The sequence below is a fragment of the Artibeus jamaicensis genome, unplaced genomic scaffold, assembly GCF_021234435.1.
Source record: "Artibeus jamaicensis isolate MK-2021 breed Jamaican fruit bat unplaced genomic scaffold, CSHL_Jam_final contig_519, whole genome shotgun sequence".
NCBI lineage: Eukaryota > Metazoa > Chordata > Mammalia > Chiroptera > Phyllostomidae > Artibeus > Artibeus jamaicensis.
This window is the reverse complement of record NW_026521871.1, coordinates 31883931-31902954: the sequence shown is the minus strand read 5'-3', so window position 1 is coordinate 31902954 and position 19024 is coordinate 31883931. Positions and strand designations below refer to the sequence as shown.

Sequence of the window (19024 nt, the reverse complement as noted above, 5' to 3'; positions counted from 1 at the left end):
AAAGATCAATAAAACTAAGAGCTTGATTTTTAAAAAATAAAATACACAGACCTTTAGCTAGACTTAGCAAGAAAAAGAACTCAAATAAGTCATAAATGAAAGAGGAGACATGACAGCTAATGCAACAGAAATACAAAGGATCATAAGAGAGAACTATGAACAAGTTATATGTCAGCAAATTGGACAACCTAGATAAAATGGATAAATTCCTAGAAAGATACAGTTGAATCATGTACAACATACAATCAAGACTGAATCATGTAGAAATAGGAAATCTGAACAGACCATTTACTAGTAAGGAGATTGAATCCATACTACAAAAAAGCTTTCCTAACAAAATAAAGTAAGTGTAGGACGATGGCTTCAATGCTGAATTCTACCAACTTGTAAAAAATAAAACAAAACAACAAAAAATGAATACTAATTATTCTCAAACTCTTCCAAAAAATAAAAGAGGAAGGAATACTTCCTAACTTTTTTATAAGGATACCATTGCCCTGTTAACAAAATATTTAAAGACACTATAGAAAAAGAAAATTATAGGCCACTGATGAACATAGCTGCAAAGATCCTCAACAAAATATTAGCAAACTGATTTCAACAATACATTAAAAAGATCGTACAGCATGATGAAGTGGGATTTATTTCAGGGATGCAGGAGAAGTTCAACATCTACAAATCAATCAGTGCATTACATTAACAAAGTGAAAACTCATATGATCATCTCAAGAGACACAGAAAACGTCTTTGACATAATTCACAATAAAAGTGCTCAACAAAGTGAGAATACAGAAAACCTACATAAACATAATGAAGGCCATGTATGAGAGACCCACAGCTAACATCATACTCAAAAGGTGAAAAGCTGAAAGCTTTTCTTCTAAAATCAGTGATAAGGACTTCTGCCAAGATGGAGGCGTAGGTGGAAACATTGTGCCTTCTCACACAACCAGGTTTAAAAACAAAAAGTTTTAGCAACACAAACGCAGCCAAACCACAGAAAATTGAATTATACTGAAGTCCACCAACAACAAACCACTCAGCCAGACTGGTAAGAGGGGCAGAGCCAGCAGTGGACCGGGGTCAGGCAAGAAAGATCCACCTGATGGACCCAGGGGCGCAGGCAGCCGAGAATGAATTCCAGGTGTGGAGTAGCAACGGGTGGACCCACTGAGGGTGCAAGGTGGCAGGCCGATCTCTGTCACACATTTGCGCGCAGATAAACCAAGCGAAGGAGCTAGCAGTGAGACAGATTGTGCAGGCCCCAGCGGTGGGAAACAGCAGAGGTACCACTATGGTCCCTCTCTGACCCCACCCCCACATACAGTGTCACAAGCCAGCGACCTGGGTGGCCCTGCTCTGGTGAACACCTAGGGCTCCTCTCCTCATACGTAACAGACACAAACAGATCAAAACATGGCTCAAGAACAACTCAGAGCCCCAGAGCCGATAAATCTAAGCAATGAAGAAATAGCCAATCTTTCAGATGCACTGGTGATCAGGATGCTCACAGAACTGGTTGATTTTAGCCACAAATTAGAGGAACATATGAAGGCTAAACTAATTGAAATGAATGGAAATGCACAGGAAACCAATAGTGATGGAAAGGAAACTGGGACTTAAGGGAGTGGACCAGAAGGAAGAAAAAAATGACCAAACAAAAATATGAAGAAACAAGAATTCAAAAAAATGAGGAGAGGCTAAGGAACCTCCAGGACATCTTTAAATGCTCCAACATCCGAATTATAGGGGTGCCAGAAAGGGAAGAGGAAGAGCAATAAGTGGAAAACTTATTTGAACAAATAATAAAGGAGAACTTCCCCAATCTGGCAAAGGAAATAGACTTCCAGGAAATCCAGGAAGCTCAGAGAGTCCCAAAGAAGTTGGACCCAAAAAGGAACACACCAAGGCACATCATCATTATATTAGCCAAGATTCAAATGAAGGAGAGAATTCTAGAAGCAGCAAGACGTAAGGGGACAGTCACCTACAAAGGAGTTCCCATCAGACTGTCAGCAGATTTCTCAGAAGAGACCTTACCAGGCAAGAAGGAGCTGGAAAGAAGCATTCCAAGTCATGAAATACAAAGACCTACAACCAAGATTGCTCTATCCAGCAAAGCTTTCATTTAGAATGGAAGGACAGTTAAAGTGCTTCTCAGATAAGATCAAATTCAAGGAGTTCATCATCACCAAGCCCTTATTATATGAAATGTTAAAGGGACTTACCTAAGAAAAAGAAGATAAAAAAGATGAACAGTGAAAGGACAGCAAACTCACAGTTATTAACAACCACACCTAAAACAAAAGTAATCTAAGAGGACAGCTAGATCAGGAGCAGAACCATAGAAATGAAGATCACATGGAGGGGTAGCATCAGGGGAGTGGGAGGAGGAGAAAGAGGGAGAAGGAACAGAAAATAAGCACAGATGGTAGGCAGAAAATAGGGGGGAGGGCAAGAATAGTAGGGGAAATATAGAATGTAAAGAACTTGAGACACACGGACATTATCTAAAGGGGGATGGTGGGGGAGGAGTGTGCATGGGGCAGGGGAATGAAGGGGGAATAGAACAACTGTAATGGCATAATCAATAAAAATACATATTTTAAAAAAATAAAATAAAATCAGTAACAAGACAAGAATGCCCATTCTCATCACTTATTCACCAAAGCCTGGGAAGTCCTAGCCAGAAGAGTTTGTAAGAAAGAAATTAAAGTTATTTAAATTGGAAAAGAAGCGAAACTGCTTCTATTTTCATATCACATGATATTATGTACAGAAAACTAAAAAGACTCCACAAAAAACAACTAATAAATTCATTAAAGTTGCAGGATACAAAACCATAGAAATTAAAAAAACAATCCCACTTACAGTTGCACCAAAAAGAGTAAAATAGCTAGGAATAAATTTCACCAAGGAACTGTATGTGGCAGACCCTGGCCAGCAGAGTCCGCCTGTTGTGGCTGACGATGAGAATCAATGCACAGGCAACAACAGTCCTGTGGAGAAAAAGGGAATGGGCACAACTGCTCTCTCAAGGGGAGAGTGCCTATGGTGCCTCGGCTACTCCCTCAAGAGGGGAGTGCCCTGAGCCTTGCCTAGACAGGCTTTTATTGTTTTCCCTGGGGTCTTACATCAGAGAAATATTTATTATCTATTACATAGAATATTATTGTTTATGTTTTAGGTATAATCAAGGAAATAAAAATAACATGCAGAGGGGAATGGTGATGAGCTGATTAGCTCTGTCCTTGGGGAAACTCATACAGGCTTTGGATATTCCTTGAAGATAGACAATACACATTTGTTGTTTTAGACCAGGGTGATGGAGTTTTAGCAAGAGCAAGCCATAACAATCTGCATGCATTTTCTAGGCCTGATTCCCACGGGAAAACCCAGTTTGAAGGTCTGGCTCCTGCCCACCACTTTGCTTCTGTAGGTTTTTCATACAGAGCTGAGTCATATTTGCCAGACCAAAACAAACTGGTCTCCTACAGCTGTACACTGAAAACTATAAGACATTGATGGAAAAAAATGAAGAGGACACAAATAAATGGAAAGACATTTTGTGCTCATGAATTGGAAGAATTCACATTAAGAGTCTTACTACCCAAAATCCACAGATTCAGTTCAGTTTCTATCAAAACTCTAATGGCATCTTTCATAGAAATAGAAAAGACAATTCTAAAACTTCTATGGAACTGCAATAACCAAAGCAGTCTTCAGAAAGAGCGAGAAAGTTAGAGGCATCATGCCTTCTGATTTCAGATTGTATTACAAAGCTATAGTAATCAGAACAGTATAATATTGACATAAACACTGACATATAGGTCAGTGTAGCAGAAAGAGAGCCCAAAACAAATTCATAAATATATAGTCAATTAATTTATGATAAAAAGAATATAGAATACATTGGGTAAAGGACATTCTCTTCAATAAATGTGCAATTAGGAAAACTGGACCATCACATGCTAAAGATGAAACTGAACTGCTGTTTTACACCATATACAAAACATAAGGGGTAAACTCGTTGATATCAATCTTGGCACTGATATTTTGGATTTGATACCAAAGGCAACAAAAGTAGAAATAACAAGCAAGGCTGCATCAAACTAAAAAGCTTCTTCACAGCAAAGGAAAGCAATAAAATGAAAAGGCAATCAAAATAATAGGAAAAAAATATTTATAAGCCATATATCTGCTAAAGGGTTGATATCCAAAATACATAAAGAACTCAAACAACTCAATAGCAAAATTTTTAAAAATCTGATTAAGAATTAGGTCAACGAACTGAATAGACATTTCCCCCCCCAAAAAAAAAACCCATAATTATGGCCAACAGGTATATGAAAACTTGTTCAACTTCACTAATCATCAGAGTAATGCAAAGCAAAGCCATAATGAGATACCATTTCACCAAAAAATGCTGTCATAAAAAAGGCAACAGGTAACAAGTATTGGCATGGAAGAAAAGAACCTGGGGACTGATGGGCACTGTTGTTGGAAATGAAAATTGGAATCGTGAAAAACAATATGGAAGTTCTTCAAAAAATTAAAAATGGAACTGCCATATGATCCAGCAGTTTTACTTATGGGTTTCTATCCAAAGGAATGAAATTACCATCTCAAAGAAATAATCTCAAAAATATAAACACTCCCATGTTTATTGCAGTGTTACAATAGTGAATACATGGAAACAGCCTAAGTGTTTGTCAACAGATGGATAAAGAAGATGTGTACACACATACACACGGTGGAATAATATTCAGCCATAAAAAAGAAGGACGTTCTGCCATTTGCAACAACATGGATGAAACTTGAGGACATTGTACTAGGGAAGTAAGCCAGACACAGAAAGAAACATAATGCATGATCTCACTCAAATGTGGAATCTAAAGAAACTGAACTCACAGAAACAAGATAGATTTGTGGTTGCTAGAGATGGGGAATATGGTATGAGATAAATGGGTAAAGATGGTCAAGAGGTATAGGCTTCCAGTTATAAAGTAACTAAGTTCTGAGGATGTAATGTGCTACATGGTGACTATAGTTAACAATACTATATTATACAGGGTGTGCCAAAAGTAGGTTTACAGTTGTGGGTACGTGAAATACACAGAGTTTGTTCTTGTATTTTCTTCATTGTATTTTCTATATGAACAACTGTAAACCTACTTTTGCCTCATCCTATATATTTGACAATTACTAAGTGAATAGATTAAAATTCTCATCACAAGAAAATAAATTTTAACTATATGAGATGATGGATATTAAACTTTAATCATTTTTACAATATGTGCATGTCATACTATGTTGTACACCTTAAACAGATACAAAGTTATATATCAATCATTTCCCTAGAACATCAGGGGGGAATAAATATCACTCAGAGGAGTAGCCTACAAACATATGTGGACTCTTAAAGTTCTGTATTGGTGCTTCGGGGGGCTCTACTTCGCTTTGGTTTGAGTGCCATGGTTGTTGAAGCCCTGGTTAGATGCTGATTTCCATACTCCTGATTTGAAAACTATCTTGTAATTGTATTGTAAATTTAGCTATAATTTAGAATTGAAATTGTGTATTCATCCTTATTGGTTTCTTTGATAAAGAAGATAATTAAGTACATGGAGATAAAAATAGGCAACAATTTAAACTACTTTTGTCAGTTAGTGATGAAAACAGTGTAGCAAAGGTTAGGTGAGATTGATTTTGCCCATAATTACCAATAACATGTCACATTAGGTTAACTTTAATTGGTGTAGACTTAAGAAAATAAGCAGTGTGAAACATCTCTACATAGTTCTGGCATTATTGAGAAGTGATGACATGCTTCAATAAGAGCACATAATAAAGTAAATTACTATAACCTTCTATTATTAAAAACTACTTTGGTATCCCTGGCAAGGTTATTGTTCCTGAAATATTTCTTTAAAATGAAAAATAAAGAATATTAAAAAATTTGAAATCATTCTATAAAACCATGTTCTCTCATGTTTATGTGGTTTCTTTCTGGTTTTGATTATTTTCTGGCTTTTTATGTTGAGAAATTAGTAAATATCTTTAATTTGTTTCACTCTTGTGTTTTCATTGTCAAGAATTATGACTATGTAATTTGACTTTGTAATCATAATTCCTGTTTATATACACATACACACCTCTGTCTTTATCCATAGTTTCTCTATTCCCAAGTTTTTTTTAATAATCATTTTGAAAACATTTTATTTACTTTTAGAGGGGAAGGGAGGGAGAAAGAGAGGGAGAGAAACATTAGTGTGTGGTTGCCCCTCTTGCATCCCCTACTGGGGACCTGGCCCACAACCCAGGCATGTGCCCAGGCAAAGTGTCGCTGGGAATCAAACCAGTGACACTTTGGTTCACAGGCCAGTGCTCAATCCACTGAGCCACACCAGCCAGGGCCAAGTTTTTTATTTTGATATATTTCTTGTTTGAGTAGACATTATCATCAAGTGATTTTTTCCTTTCATATTTTGAGTAAGAACTTGTGGACGTCCTATTTCCTGGTATCTTATTTATTTGGGTCTGTTGCTGTTTTCATTTAATTGAAGGGTAGATTGGCTAGTAATAAAAGTTGGATCTCCATCTGTCTTTATCAGTCTTTCTGATTGTAATTTTTCTTTTCCTTTGAGTTTTAGGTTATTTCCTTACACCTGTCCTTCATTTACTCAACAAATATGTAAGGAGCATGTCTGTATATCTAGGTACTCTGGGCAGAGCAGTGAAGGGAGTAGATGAAGTCCCATTCTTCAGTGTGTATATGTTGTAATGGAGAAGACAGTAACAAGTTAATATACATATAGTTTGTCTTATAGTGATAATTACTATGACAAAATTAGAACAGTATGTTGGGTGGGGCCAGCTGCTATTTTACATTGTGGTATCAGGAAAGGATTCATGATAAAATGGCATTTGAAAAGATAACTGAAGAAAATAAGGAAGCAACCCTTGGATATTTGGAGGAAATGGAGAGAGCAGCAAAAACAAATGCCATGATATGGTAGCGTGTGTGGAGGCAGGTGAAAGGAGCAGTAGGAGATGAAGCAGAGGGGTTGGGAGGGTTGCAGATCATCTGTGGCTTTGTGGACTGTGGTAAAGACTTGCTTTGGCCCTTAAAGTGGTAGTAAAAAACAATGGAGAGTTTGTGCTGGAGTGACATGATTTTTAAAGATCTACTCTGACTGTGGTTTCAGATTCTTGACTGTGTTTTAAGTTGTGTTTATTCTTTTTCTATAGTTTTTAGACTTTTATCTGTAACTGTTTTCTTTTTCTTTTTCTTCCCTGACCTCTTCCAGTTCTCATCTCTTTACATTGTGTTACCTCCTTTTTGAAACTTCTTTGAGGTTTCTCTTTAGAGCTTAATTTCTCTGAAGTTGTATATAAAGAGTGGTTTACAAGTTCATTCTCTCCTTTCCTGGGATAACTTCTTTTAAATATACCTATTAACTGTGTTTTGTTCAGTTTACTCTGCTCCCTTACATTTTTGTTTTAGTCTTGTGATAGATACTTTTAAATTCTTACATGTCTTTGAGGAATATGCTTCTCTCCAGAATAGCTTTTTACTAAAGACTAGAGTAGGGAGGGGCAAAAAGTGAGCATCAGTTAGGTTTGCTTTCTTCAAACAGCTCTCAAACCAAATGTGTTTTCTCTCAACCCTAACAGTAGATTCTGTCTCTTTAGTTCTTGATGTACTTAAGGGTAATACAGGTGACTTGACAGCTCCTTAGATCACAGGTTCTTTAGTAGTGATCTGGTCATTGGCTTTTACCCTCCATCTTCAGCTGGGTCAAAAATAATGGAGATGTCTGATTGGCCCCTCTTCTAGCACTGCCCCACCTTGTTCTTCTGTGTTACAGGGTTCTGTAGGAAGCATCACCTATGGAAAACTCACACAGCTCATTTAAAAGATTGTTAGATTCTGTGACATAGCAGAGAAAAAGGGACAGATGGACATATACACAAATATAATCTTGTAGAAGACTCAGTAGTCTTTCCAGGATCTGAAGAAGCTTCACTTGACTTGATGTCCTTCCTCATTTTGATACAGATGTCACTGTATTTGGTAGGAATTCTTTATAGTTTGGTTTGTGGCTATAGCTGTATTCTTGTATTGAAAATGGTATTTCTTCACACCCTCTTATCTATTTTGGTTTTTCTTTCTTTTCTATTTTAAGAGAAATACTCTTTAACCTAAAGTTCAGGACCAAATTTATTGGAAATTAAATGCTTGTACATGATGCAACTCTGAGAATTGTATCTCAGAATTAAGGGATATCATTTTTGAAAAGTTACATGTAATCAAACCAGTGAATTTTTCCATAGAATTGATAATAACGCTGAAGTCTAGTAGAATTAATTTCATGATTATTATTGAATGGAGTGAAATAAGAGGAAACAATGATGGCTTACTACATCTCATATACTATGCTAAATTTAGCCTTTTCATTTCTCTCATTTTGTCCTTTTAACTGTAAGGAAACTAAAGCATTTAGAAATTTATGACTGAAAGTTGTACTGTTGAATACTGAAAGTTGCCAGCATTCAGACTCAGGCAATCTGACTCTACAGAGTCCATATTCTTTTTTTTTTTAAGATTTTATTTATTCATTTTTACAGAGGGGGGAAGAGAAGCAGAGAGGGAGAGAATTAATTATCAATGTGTGGTTGCCTCTTACGTGCCCCATACTGGGAACCTGGCCCGCAACCCAGGCATGTGCTCTGACTGGGAATTGAACTGGTGACCCTTTGGTTCTCAGTCCGTGCTCAGTCAACTGAGCTACACCAGCCAGGGCTAGATAGAGTCCATATTCTTAACTCTTTCATAGTCTGAACACTTCTTCCTCCCCTCTGCACTTTATAACCACCCTCCGTACACACTAACCATCCCCCCCAACCCCAGCATTTAGTGAGATTTCCGTAGGCAGTGACTTCTATTGAAGAACTCTGTTTTAAGGACTTAAATTTTTTGGCTATCTAAATATACTTTTACGGGAGCTATTTATTTACTGCTTGTACAGGCCTACCTCAGAGATAATGTGGGTTGGGTTCCAGACCACAATAAAGCAAGTATTGTAGTAAATCAAGTCATAACCTTTTTGCTGGTGGAAGATCTTTCCTCCTATTTATAAAAAAAAATGCAACATCTGTGAAGCACAACAAATCAAGGCACAATAAAATGAAGTATGCCTGTATTTAAAATCATAGGTTTAGCAGTGCCTCAGACTGTTTCCATCACATATTATTAGGTGTTTAAATAACTGTTGTCTAAGGCATTCATCACAGTCATTTGATTGGCCTTTTAAGGGAAATGTAGTCTTTGATAAGGAAATACAAATATTATATTTTAGGTATTAGGAATTAGACCTAAAGTATGTGACCCTTGAAAGCCTACAAGGCGGACTTCCGCCAAGATGGAGGTTTAGGTGGATGTGCCGTGCCTCCTCACACAACCAAGTTTAGGGACAACTAAATATTAGCATCAGAAAATACAACCAGAACACGGAAAACTGAACTTTTCGGAAGTCCGCTAACAACAAATTCTTCAGCCCGACCGGTAAGGGGCGAAACCGGCGTTGGGTGAGGAGTTACAAAGGAGGGGCGAATCCAGTCGCACGGGTTCCAAACCCAGGATTGGACCTAGTGAGCGACCGAGCAACCCACTGGGTGAGCGACTACAGAGGAGACAGTGGGGAGGCGGTGCAACGAGTTGACTGTGGTTGCCTAATTGCGCGCGAGTGAGTGAGTGAGCGGTTGGACCGGCGGCAGCGGCGATAGGCTGCGCGCCATTTCCCCGCTCTGACCACGCCCCCACATACAGCGTCACAACCCAGCGACCTGGGACTCCAAGGCGCCGCTTCTCCCCCTTAAAGGGCCAGAACAGACCAAAAATGTTGCAGGGAGAACTCAAAGCCCCAGAGATAAATCTAAGTGACGAAGAAATAGCAAAACTCTCAGACGCACAGTTTAAAACACTGGTCATCAGCTTCCTCACAGATCTGGTGGATTACAGCCACAAATTAGAGAAACATATGAAGGCTAAATTAAGGGAAATGAATGGAATTCCACAGGAAACCCATAGAGATGAAAAGGAAACTGGGACTCAAATCAATGGAGTGGACCAGAAGAAACCAAATAATGGCCAAACAGAAAAGAGTCAAGGAGCAAGAATTCAAAGAAATGAGGAGAGTCTTAGGAACCTCCAGGACATCTTTAAACGCTCCAATATCCGAATTATAGGGGTACCAGAAGGGGGAAAGACACAACCACCAGTGGAAAAACTATTTGAACAAATAATAAAAGAAAATTTCCCCAATCTGGCAAAGGAAATAGACTTCCAAGAAATCCAAGAAGCCCAGAGAGTACCAAAAAAGTTGGACTCAAGAAGAAACACACCAAGGCATATCATAATTACATTAGCCAAAATTAAAATGAAGGAAAGAATCCTGGAAGCAGCAAGAGCTAAGGGGACAATCACCTACAAAGGAGTCCCCATCAGGCTGTCAGCAGATTTCTCAAGAGACCTTACAGGCAAGAAGGGGCTGGAAAGAAATATTCCAAGTCATGAAATCCAAAGACCTACAACCAAGATTGCTCTACCCAGCAAAACTTTCATTTAGAACGGAAGGACAGATAAGGTGCTTCTCAGATAAGACCAAATTCAAGGAGTTCATCATCACCAAGCCCTTATTATATGAAATGTTAAAGGGACTTATCTAAGAAAAAGAAGTTAAAGAAACATGAACAGTGAAAGGACAACAAACTCACAGTTATTAACAACCACACCTAAAACGAAAGCAAACTAAAAGGACAGCTAGATCAGGAGTGGAAACATAGAAATGAAGATCTCAAGGAGGGTTAGCAACAGGGGAGTGGGAGGAGGAGATGGGGGGAGAAGGTACAGAAAACAAGTAGCATAGACAGTAGATAGAAAATAGATGGGGGGGGGCAAGAATAGTATGGCAAATATAGAACCTAAAGGACTTGAGTCACATGGACATAAACTAAAGGGGGGTAATGGTGGGGTTGGGGGGGCAGGGTGGAGGGGAATGAAGGGGGGAATAGAACAACTGTAACAGCATAAGCAATTCAAAAAAATAAATAAATTTAAAAAAATAAAATAAAATAAATCAAAAAAAAAAAAAAAGCCTACAAGGCTGGTGCATAAGTTCCCTAGGGCTGCCACAACAAAGTACCACAAGTTGAGTGCTTTAAACGACAAAAATTTATTTTCTCATGGTTTTGGAGCCTAGAAGTTCGAGATCAAGGTGTTAACAGAGTTGCTTTCTTCTTAAGATTGTGAGAGAAGTATCTGTTCTAGGCTCTTCTTGGATTATAGGTGACCACCTTCTCCTTGTGTCTTCCATCTGTAGAAGCCTGTTCAAATATCTTCTGCTTATAAGGATACCAGTCATATTGCATTAGGACTCATCTAATGACCTCATTTTAACTTAGTAACCTCTGTATAGACCCTATTTCCAAATAAGGTTACATTCTCAGGTGCTGGGGCTAGGACTTTGACATAGGAATTGGAACGTGATGGGTACAATTCAACCCACAATATGTAGTGTCCGTAACTCAACTTTTAAATGATAATGTGCAGCAGCTCTTGTTTTTTCCCCAACATTACAGGTTGAAAAACGGAAATGTAATTGTCTTTTGTTTATTCTTCTTCCAACCTGAAAACAATCTGGAGCTTTTGCCACTGCTTTTGGTAGGCAGCCAAAGGAAAGCATTATTTCCAGTTTGGGAAGAGTAGTGAAAGTACTTGGCTCCTGGCCCTGTTTACTAGCTATGGACTGTCTCCTGTAGCTTAGGAACAAAGAGAACTAATCTCTGCAAATCGAAGCTTTAGAAAATTATTAGTGGGACTATTTGTAATTATTATAAGCATGTATGAAAATAGAAATAGCTAATAGTGTCACTCTCAAGTACTTCGCCTAGATCAGAGGATGACAGACTTTTTATGTAAAGGACCTTACAGACACATTAGTAACTACTCAGCATTAATGTGAAAGCTATGAATTTAACATTTAAATGAGTAGGTATGGCTCTGAGCAATAAAACCTTGTTTATACAATAGGTAGCTAGCAGCCTATGGGCTGTAATTTGAGGGCTCTTGGCATAAATTATAAAGATGGTACCTCATCTATTTAATGTTAAAGTAGGGTGGGTATTTTTAATAAGTATGAAATAATTTATTCTGAGTATTTCAAAATAGAATAAAATGTTATCCCTGGAAATGGATCTTAGAAATCTGACAGGGGTGTCCATCCAACCTTTTGGCGTCTCTGGGCCACACTGGAAGATGTCTTAATAATGTCTTCGGCCACACATTAAATGCACAAACACTAATGAAAACAAAAAAACTCATAATCTTTTAAGTAAATTTACGATTTTGTGTTGGGCCACAATCATATCCATCCTGGACTGCATGTAGCCCATAGGCCACAGGTTGGACACCCCTGATTTTTCTGAAAACTGAGGTTCCCAAAATTAAAGAATTGGCAGGTATTGGTGACAGATTAGACTGGGGGAAAGGAGGTGGATCAGTTATCTTGCAGAATGAGACCTAGCGTCCAGTGGGATACTCTGATTTGAGTAACTGACTCTCGGAACTCACTTTGCAAAAACTGGAGCTGTGTTGTTTCAGCCTGAGACCCACCCTCCCTCACCCCCTCTCCCTGCCCCATACACACCCCCCCACACACACATACACACACAAAGGAGGTAGAGGTTATGCTTAACAAATGAAACTCTGGGCTGTAGGTAACAGCCCCAGGTCACACAGCCTCTTGGTTACAGAGCCATTATTAGATCACAGGTCTTACTCCTGGAGTCCTTCCACTAACCCCTGACAGTTTCCTCACATGTCCAGACCTCTCTTCAACTACATTGCTGTCTTGAGCCCAGAATAGACTAATGTAAGTAAATTAGATGTTTTATTTCTTTTAAATTCTTTTTGGGTTGTATCCAGATAAGCTAGATGTTTATCTCTAATTCTGGAAATCTTAACTTTAAAGAACATGTTTTCTAAAAATCTATCATTTCAAATTTATTTTAACATGTATGAATTGTTAGATGAAAAGATTGGGTGAGAGGAAGCCATTTGTCTGGATTTTTCTGTATGTGCTAATTCAGGGGTCCCCAAGCTCCAGGCCATGGACGGATATCTGTCTGTTGCCTGGTTTTGTTTTGTTTTGTTTTCTTAAAGACATATTTATTCAGTGTCGTGATCAGACCATTACATTCAACAATCAACAGCATGGGCACAAAAAAATACAGCTATGATACCGGTCCTCGGCCTGCTAGGAAATGGGCCTCACGGCAGGAGGTGAGCGGCAGGCAAGCTAGCAAAGCTTCATCGCTGGCATGCTGTACGTCGAGGGTGTTACCACCTGACCTCTGCCTCCTGTTAGATCAGCAGCTGCATTAGATTCTCAGGAGCACGAGCCCTACTGTGAATTGCGCATGCGAGGGATCTGGATTGCACGCTCCTATGAGAATCTAGTGTCTGATCTGGGATGGAGCTCAGGCTGTGATGCTGGTGCTGGGGAGAGGTTGCAGATACAGATTATCATTAGCAGAGTGGCTTGACTGCATAGAAAGAAACCATAATAAATCAGTTGCTTGCAGACTCATATCAAAACCCTATCAATGAGTGGCACATGACAGTTAAGCTGTATCTGGTGGCAGGCTATAAGGCCATCCCCTCTCCCCCAGCCCCATGGTCTGTGGATAAGTTGTCTTCTACAAGCTGGTCTCTGGTGCCAAAAACATTGGGGACCGTTGCTCTAACTAGTATTGTGACCCTGCAGTAAATTTTTGCTTGTTTGTTTTCTTCTGCTTTCAACGTATCAGTAATCTAATTATACCTACTCTGGAAAAATGAATCTAAATTCAGATGTTTGAGGTGGCATAGATTTTGGCTGCAAATATTAAGGGAATGCTCAATTGATATACATGTATTTATTGGAGAAGGAGAGTCTAGTGTAGAAATTTGATTTTATACAATTGGGTATAACCAGTTTGGATTAATGCGATGAACTCTTATTTAGCACTTAAGAGATATTCTGTAAATGTTGATTTGCAGTAGACATCAGTGATGTCATCTTTAAATTGCTATCTTTATTGTCTTCAGCTTTTCAGCACTTTCTTCTTTCACAGGGCCTCCCACTAATGTAACTTCAGCAGTTGAGATGGAACAGCTGTTTTGTATTTTTTCTGTTTTAATAACTAGGAATAGTAAAGAAATTCATCGTGGTGACTTGAGGTTATCCTTATAAACCACAAATACGCTCTGCCATGTATATAGATCATGTGATGATACCACCAGAGCTGTTACATTTGGTTTTATTTCTCTCATGAAGACAGTTTTGTGTTTTAAGTAAATAATGATTTCTTCTTCTTTTCTTTGTTTGTTTGTTTGTTTTCTGTCTCCATCTTTAGTGTTAGCCTTTGTGGCTAGTTTTCAATTGTTGGATTAATCTTACTCTGGAAACGTCTTTTCCATTACTGGATAACTTTGCAGTTTATTTTTGTGTTGTAGTTTGTTTATTTGTATGTTGCTAACTTTGGAGCTCTTGTTACCTTTCAGAGAGTTCATGAGATGAGCTCAGAGAGCCTGGACAGCTAAAGTGTGCTGCCATGTTTGTTGCTCTTCACCATTTTTCATTTCATAGCTGGCTGCTGCTCTTGTTATATATACATTGTTATGCTATGGTGTTTTGTTAACATGTGAAGCATACACTGATTACCATTGTGGGCAGGGGAGATAATTTGTTTTATTGATACCCTTAGAGATAGCCCAACCATTTCTCATATATATACTTGACCTTTAATGTCCAAGTAATTAAAACATTTGATTAGTGCTGTTAGAAGAAACACATGATTAAGAAAAAGACATGTCTCTTCTGAAAAAGATCATGATCATATCCCATGTTCTAATCTTCCTGCAGATAAGTATCTTTAGAATCTAAAAAGAGCAAACCAACTTTTTAATCTAATTGTCTATTATAGCAAGTAATGGTATCAGTTAGTGTATTCTTTCTTGTAGTCACTTGTGTTTTTTGATAAGTTAAATATTAAGAGAAGGAAAAACAAATTAATTTATTTATTATTTTAACTTTAAATGACAGAAGCCAATGGGGATTTCTGCTTTGAGCTGTCAAATGTGCCAATAAAATAAGATTTTCTGACTTCAGCTGTATATCTGGTAACTCATAACCAAAAGAAATGCTACCTTACCTTTATCCTTTTCCTAGTTATTTTCCAATTTTTTTCTTTGCACTTGAAGTGAAATTCTTGGAATTTTTATGACCACTCCTTTTATTCCCTCTGAAATAAATTTCATTTTTTGAATAGGTAGTATTTCAGTTTTGTTTAAGAATTATAGATATATTTATGTAAATGACAAAGTATAAAGTGAAGTTGCCTTTCTTCCCCCAGTCCCCTGTCACATCACCCAGTTCTCATTGCATCCCACCACCAACACAATCACATAGGCAACCACTGTATTAATGTCTAGGTGTTCCTGTGGGGTTTCTTTATACGTATAAAGCAAACACGAATATAGATGTGATCTCTGCCTTTTTCTATGTAAAAGTAATGAATATTATTCATACAGTTCTCACTGCCTTTGTTTTACTTTTCTTTCACACATCTTTATCAGTATACAGATCCTCCTCATTTTTTGTGACAACCACATTCTATTTTGTTGTTAATACCTTGAATCAAACTTAATAACCATTCCAATTTGTTGAAGCTCCACTATCAGGCCTTATTCTTCTCTACCTTTGTCTGTAGAGGGTACTTGTCTCTTTTCAGTGCCTGTGTCACTACCCTTTAGTCTTTAATGCCAAGACTTGCCCTTTTACTGTGTACATACATGCAAAATTGTAGAAAGAGGTATATCAGAGAACCATTGGCTTTCCAAGCAGATAAATGGAGGATGAAGGAGACTACCTTCTATATCACTTCTTCACTGTGTGTAGGGCTCCAACCTTCTAAACCATACACGCGTCTAGTGTTTGTACTGTCTACATTGTACCTCTTACCAAAAACAAATGCCGATCTTAGTCAGGCAGTCTTTTGTTTTAAAGTTTAAAATCTTGTTCTCTACAGAGACCAGCAGATAGTTGTTTAAATGTTTATTACATAAATACATATACTGCTCTCTCTGGCTGCTTCTTTATTTTGCTGACTCTTTCTCCCAAAACCTAATTGAGCAATTTTGAAAGCTTTCATATTGGTTGTTGGTTCTTTCAGTGTTCCCACTTTCACTGCCCACAGAAGGTTCAGCTACACAGAATTTCAGCTGCTACATTTGTGAACAATTTCCTACATCTGTATCATTTCGTTTTCTCATTCAAGACTTTTAAATCTACTTGTAGTATATCTGAGTTATGTATATACTAGGTACATCATTAGATGTTAATCTTTGTAACAAAATATAGATTTGTTTCACAGACAAAGAAATGTAGGTTCAGAAGGATCAAACACCTAGTTAAAGACACATAGCTAGTAATTGTTAGATCTATAATTTGGAATCACTGCCCTTGACTATTTCCTGGAACATCACACTGAAAATAGAATGTAAACATTAGGAGGTCTGAATTCTAATCTTGATGGAGTTCTAATCTTCTGTAGTTGACTCTGACATTGAGGTGTTCACTATATTTGTGATTCATCATCTGGAAAATAAGGAGGTTGGACTGGATATAAAGGTCATTATGATTTTGGGTGTAAACCTGGTATTGCTGACAGTGCAGTGCATTTCCCCACCCCCTCAAATTATATAGTGAGCTAATAAAAAGGAGCTAATACCTTATTGGATAATTGTATCAATTAAAAAGGATAGTTTTGTAATTTAAGGGTAATTTATTAGCATAAAGTATAAAAATGAAGTACTACTTTTTCAACTGTTACTTACCCAGTTCAGACACTTTGTCTTTTTTTTTTTTTTAAGATTTTATTTATTTATCTTTAGAGGGGAAGGGAAGGAGACAGGGAGAGAAATATCAATGTATGGTTGCCTCTTGTGTGTCCCCCTGCTGGGAACTGGTCTGCAACCCAGGTATGTGCCCTGACTGGGAATCGAACCGTGGTTGCTTGATTCCCAGGCCCTCGCTCAATCCACTGAGCTACACCAGCCAGGGCCAGACACTTTGTCTTGTTAAAAGTACTTCCATATTGTTAAGGATAATTTTTGTCTCTTAATTAATTATTTTTAAACAACTATCCATAGTTGATTTTTTTAAATTATTACTTCTTTAAGCCTTTAGATATAACCTGGGAAGACATGTGGGTTGGTTCATTGCTTTCTCAATTTTTCCCTAAGTCTATAGCCATTGTATTTCTTTTATACAATAGCTTTATAGTACTAATGCATTTTGTCACTGGAAAAGTATTTTGATATTATATAGCTTTATAACATGATATATTCATTAGTAAAGAAATATAGTGAAAACTTTTTAATAGTCTACATTTTATCTCTGAGTATTCTTATTCATATATTTTTAAGTATTTGAGTTTTTAACACACCTGAAGTAGAGTCTGACTTTTTACTTTGAATATGCTCTGTATAAAGGTGGCTTTTCTAGTCTACATGATCTTTTTAATAAAAATGAGCTAATACCTTATTGGATAATTATATCAATTAAAAAGGATAGTTTTGTTTTGTAATTTAAGGGTAATTTATTAGCATAAAGTATACAAATGAAGTAGTACTTTTTAAATTGTTATTTACCCAATTTGGACAATATAGAACTATTTCAGGAGATTTACTTAAAATATTTTATGCAAAATATTTCAATTTATTTTTTTCTTCTTGTTGCAGGAGCTAGAGTTAATGCCAAAGACAGCAAATGGTTGACACCTTTACACAGAGCAGTTGCATCTTGTAGTGAGGTATGAAATTTCTCTTAGTACATATATTGTGTATAAAAAACATTAAGTAGGCTTGTCTATGAGCCCACATATAAATTTTGTTTTTTCAAAAGAAGGAAAAGCAACTGAAAATGGAGAATCTGAAGTAGTGGAGAGTAGAAAACATACTTCCTATAAGAGAGAAGTTATTTTTCTATTTTTCTATCTTCAGGGATGGGAAGATAGAAATTATCTATCTTAAGGAAAGATAGAAATTATCTTTCTATCTATCCTCAGAGCTTTTCTCTGCTGGTTCACGATAGTGTAGTAGACGTGTTGCAAGTGTTCTACTGACTGAGATCAGGTAGTCTCAGCAGTGTGTAACAACGATTGAAATACTGCTTAAGGAAACACTGGGATGGTTTCAAAACATTAGTTGAGCTTCCATTTTAACCATTCAAAATACGTAACCTGAAAGTGTTTTGGTGTCTTATGAGGAAGACCAGTTCCTGCTTATTTACAACCTTGTATATTGTTTGCTCTTCCAGATAACTGACATTTTTGGAAAGCATTCTTTTTATAGTTTTCAAATCCTCTAGTCCTCATGACATCCTTGTAGGATAAATATTTTGAGGAAACTGTAAGTAATGATTTACCAGAAACCACTCAAGTCTTGAGTAGCAGAAATGGGACAAGACTTCAACTCTTTTTTCCTGTCATTTTATTCCTTTCTAGAATGAATTGGGTGCTTTCAGAAATTCATTGTGCCCAAAGCACCCCTTTTACCTATCTTATGATAGTTGATGCTTATTGAAATTAAAAATATAAAAGTGTGTGATTATATAAATTAATGTTAACCTAGTGTTTCTTTAGTTATTAAAATTGTGAGAGATAAGGAAATGTTGCTATTACTCCTTCTCCCCTTCATGGGATGAAGAAAGGAAACTGTTGCCTCGGGAGGATGTTTCTTCAAGAGAAACTGGGGAAACTCCTGCCTCTTCATTCTTCTTTGTGTTTCTCATTGTGAACTACATCATGAACCCAGAACAAGAGGCTGGGCGGATGAAGAGAAGTTGGGGGGAAAGTGCCAGGAATGATTACAAGCCCCGCAGCGTGACAGAGGCAGTCTGTTAGCTGTAGCCTTCTA

The 19024-nt window shown here is 37.4% G+C and overlaps 1 protein-coding gene across 8 annotated transcripts in view; it reads left to right on the top strand.

The window, feature by feature from the left end:
* Nucleotides 1-19024, top strand: part of ANKRD28 (ankyrin repeat domain 28) — a 201318-nt gene that overhangs the window by 116668 nt on the left and 65626 nt on the right. For 4 of the 8 annotated variants that reach the window (XM_037143950.2, XM_037143952.2, XM_037143951.2 and 1 more), the window contains one exon: nt 17849-17919. The exons of the other annotated variants lie outside the window; for them this stretch is intronic. In XM_037143950.2, coding sequence (XP_036999845.2) covers nt 17849-17919 — 71 coding nt within the window. The remainder of the gene's footprint in view (nt 1-17848; nt 17920-19024) is intronic. 8 annotated transcript variants of the gene reach the window in all.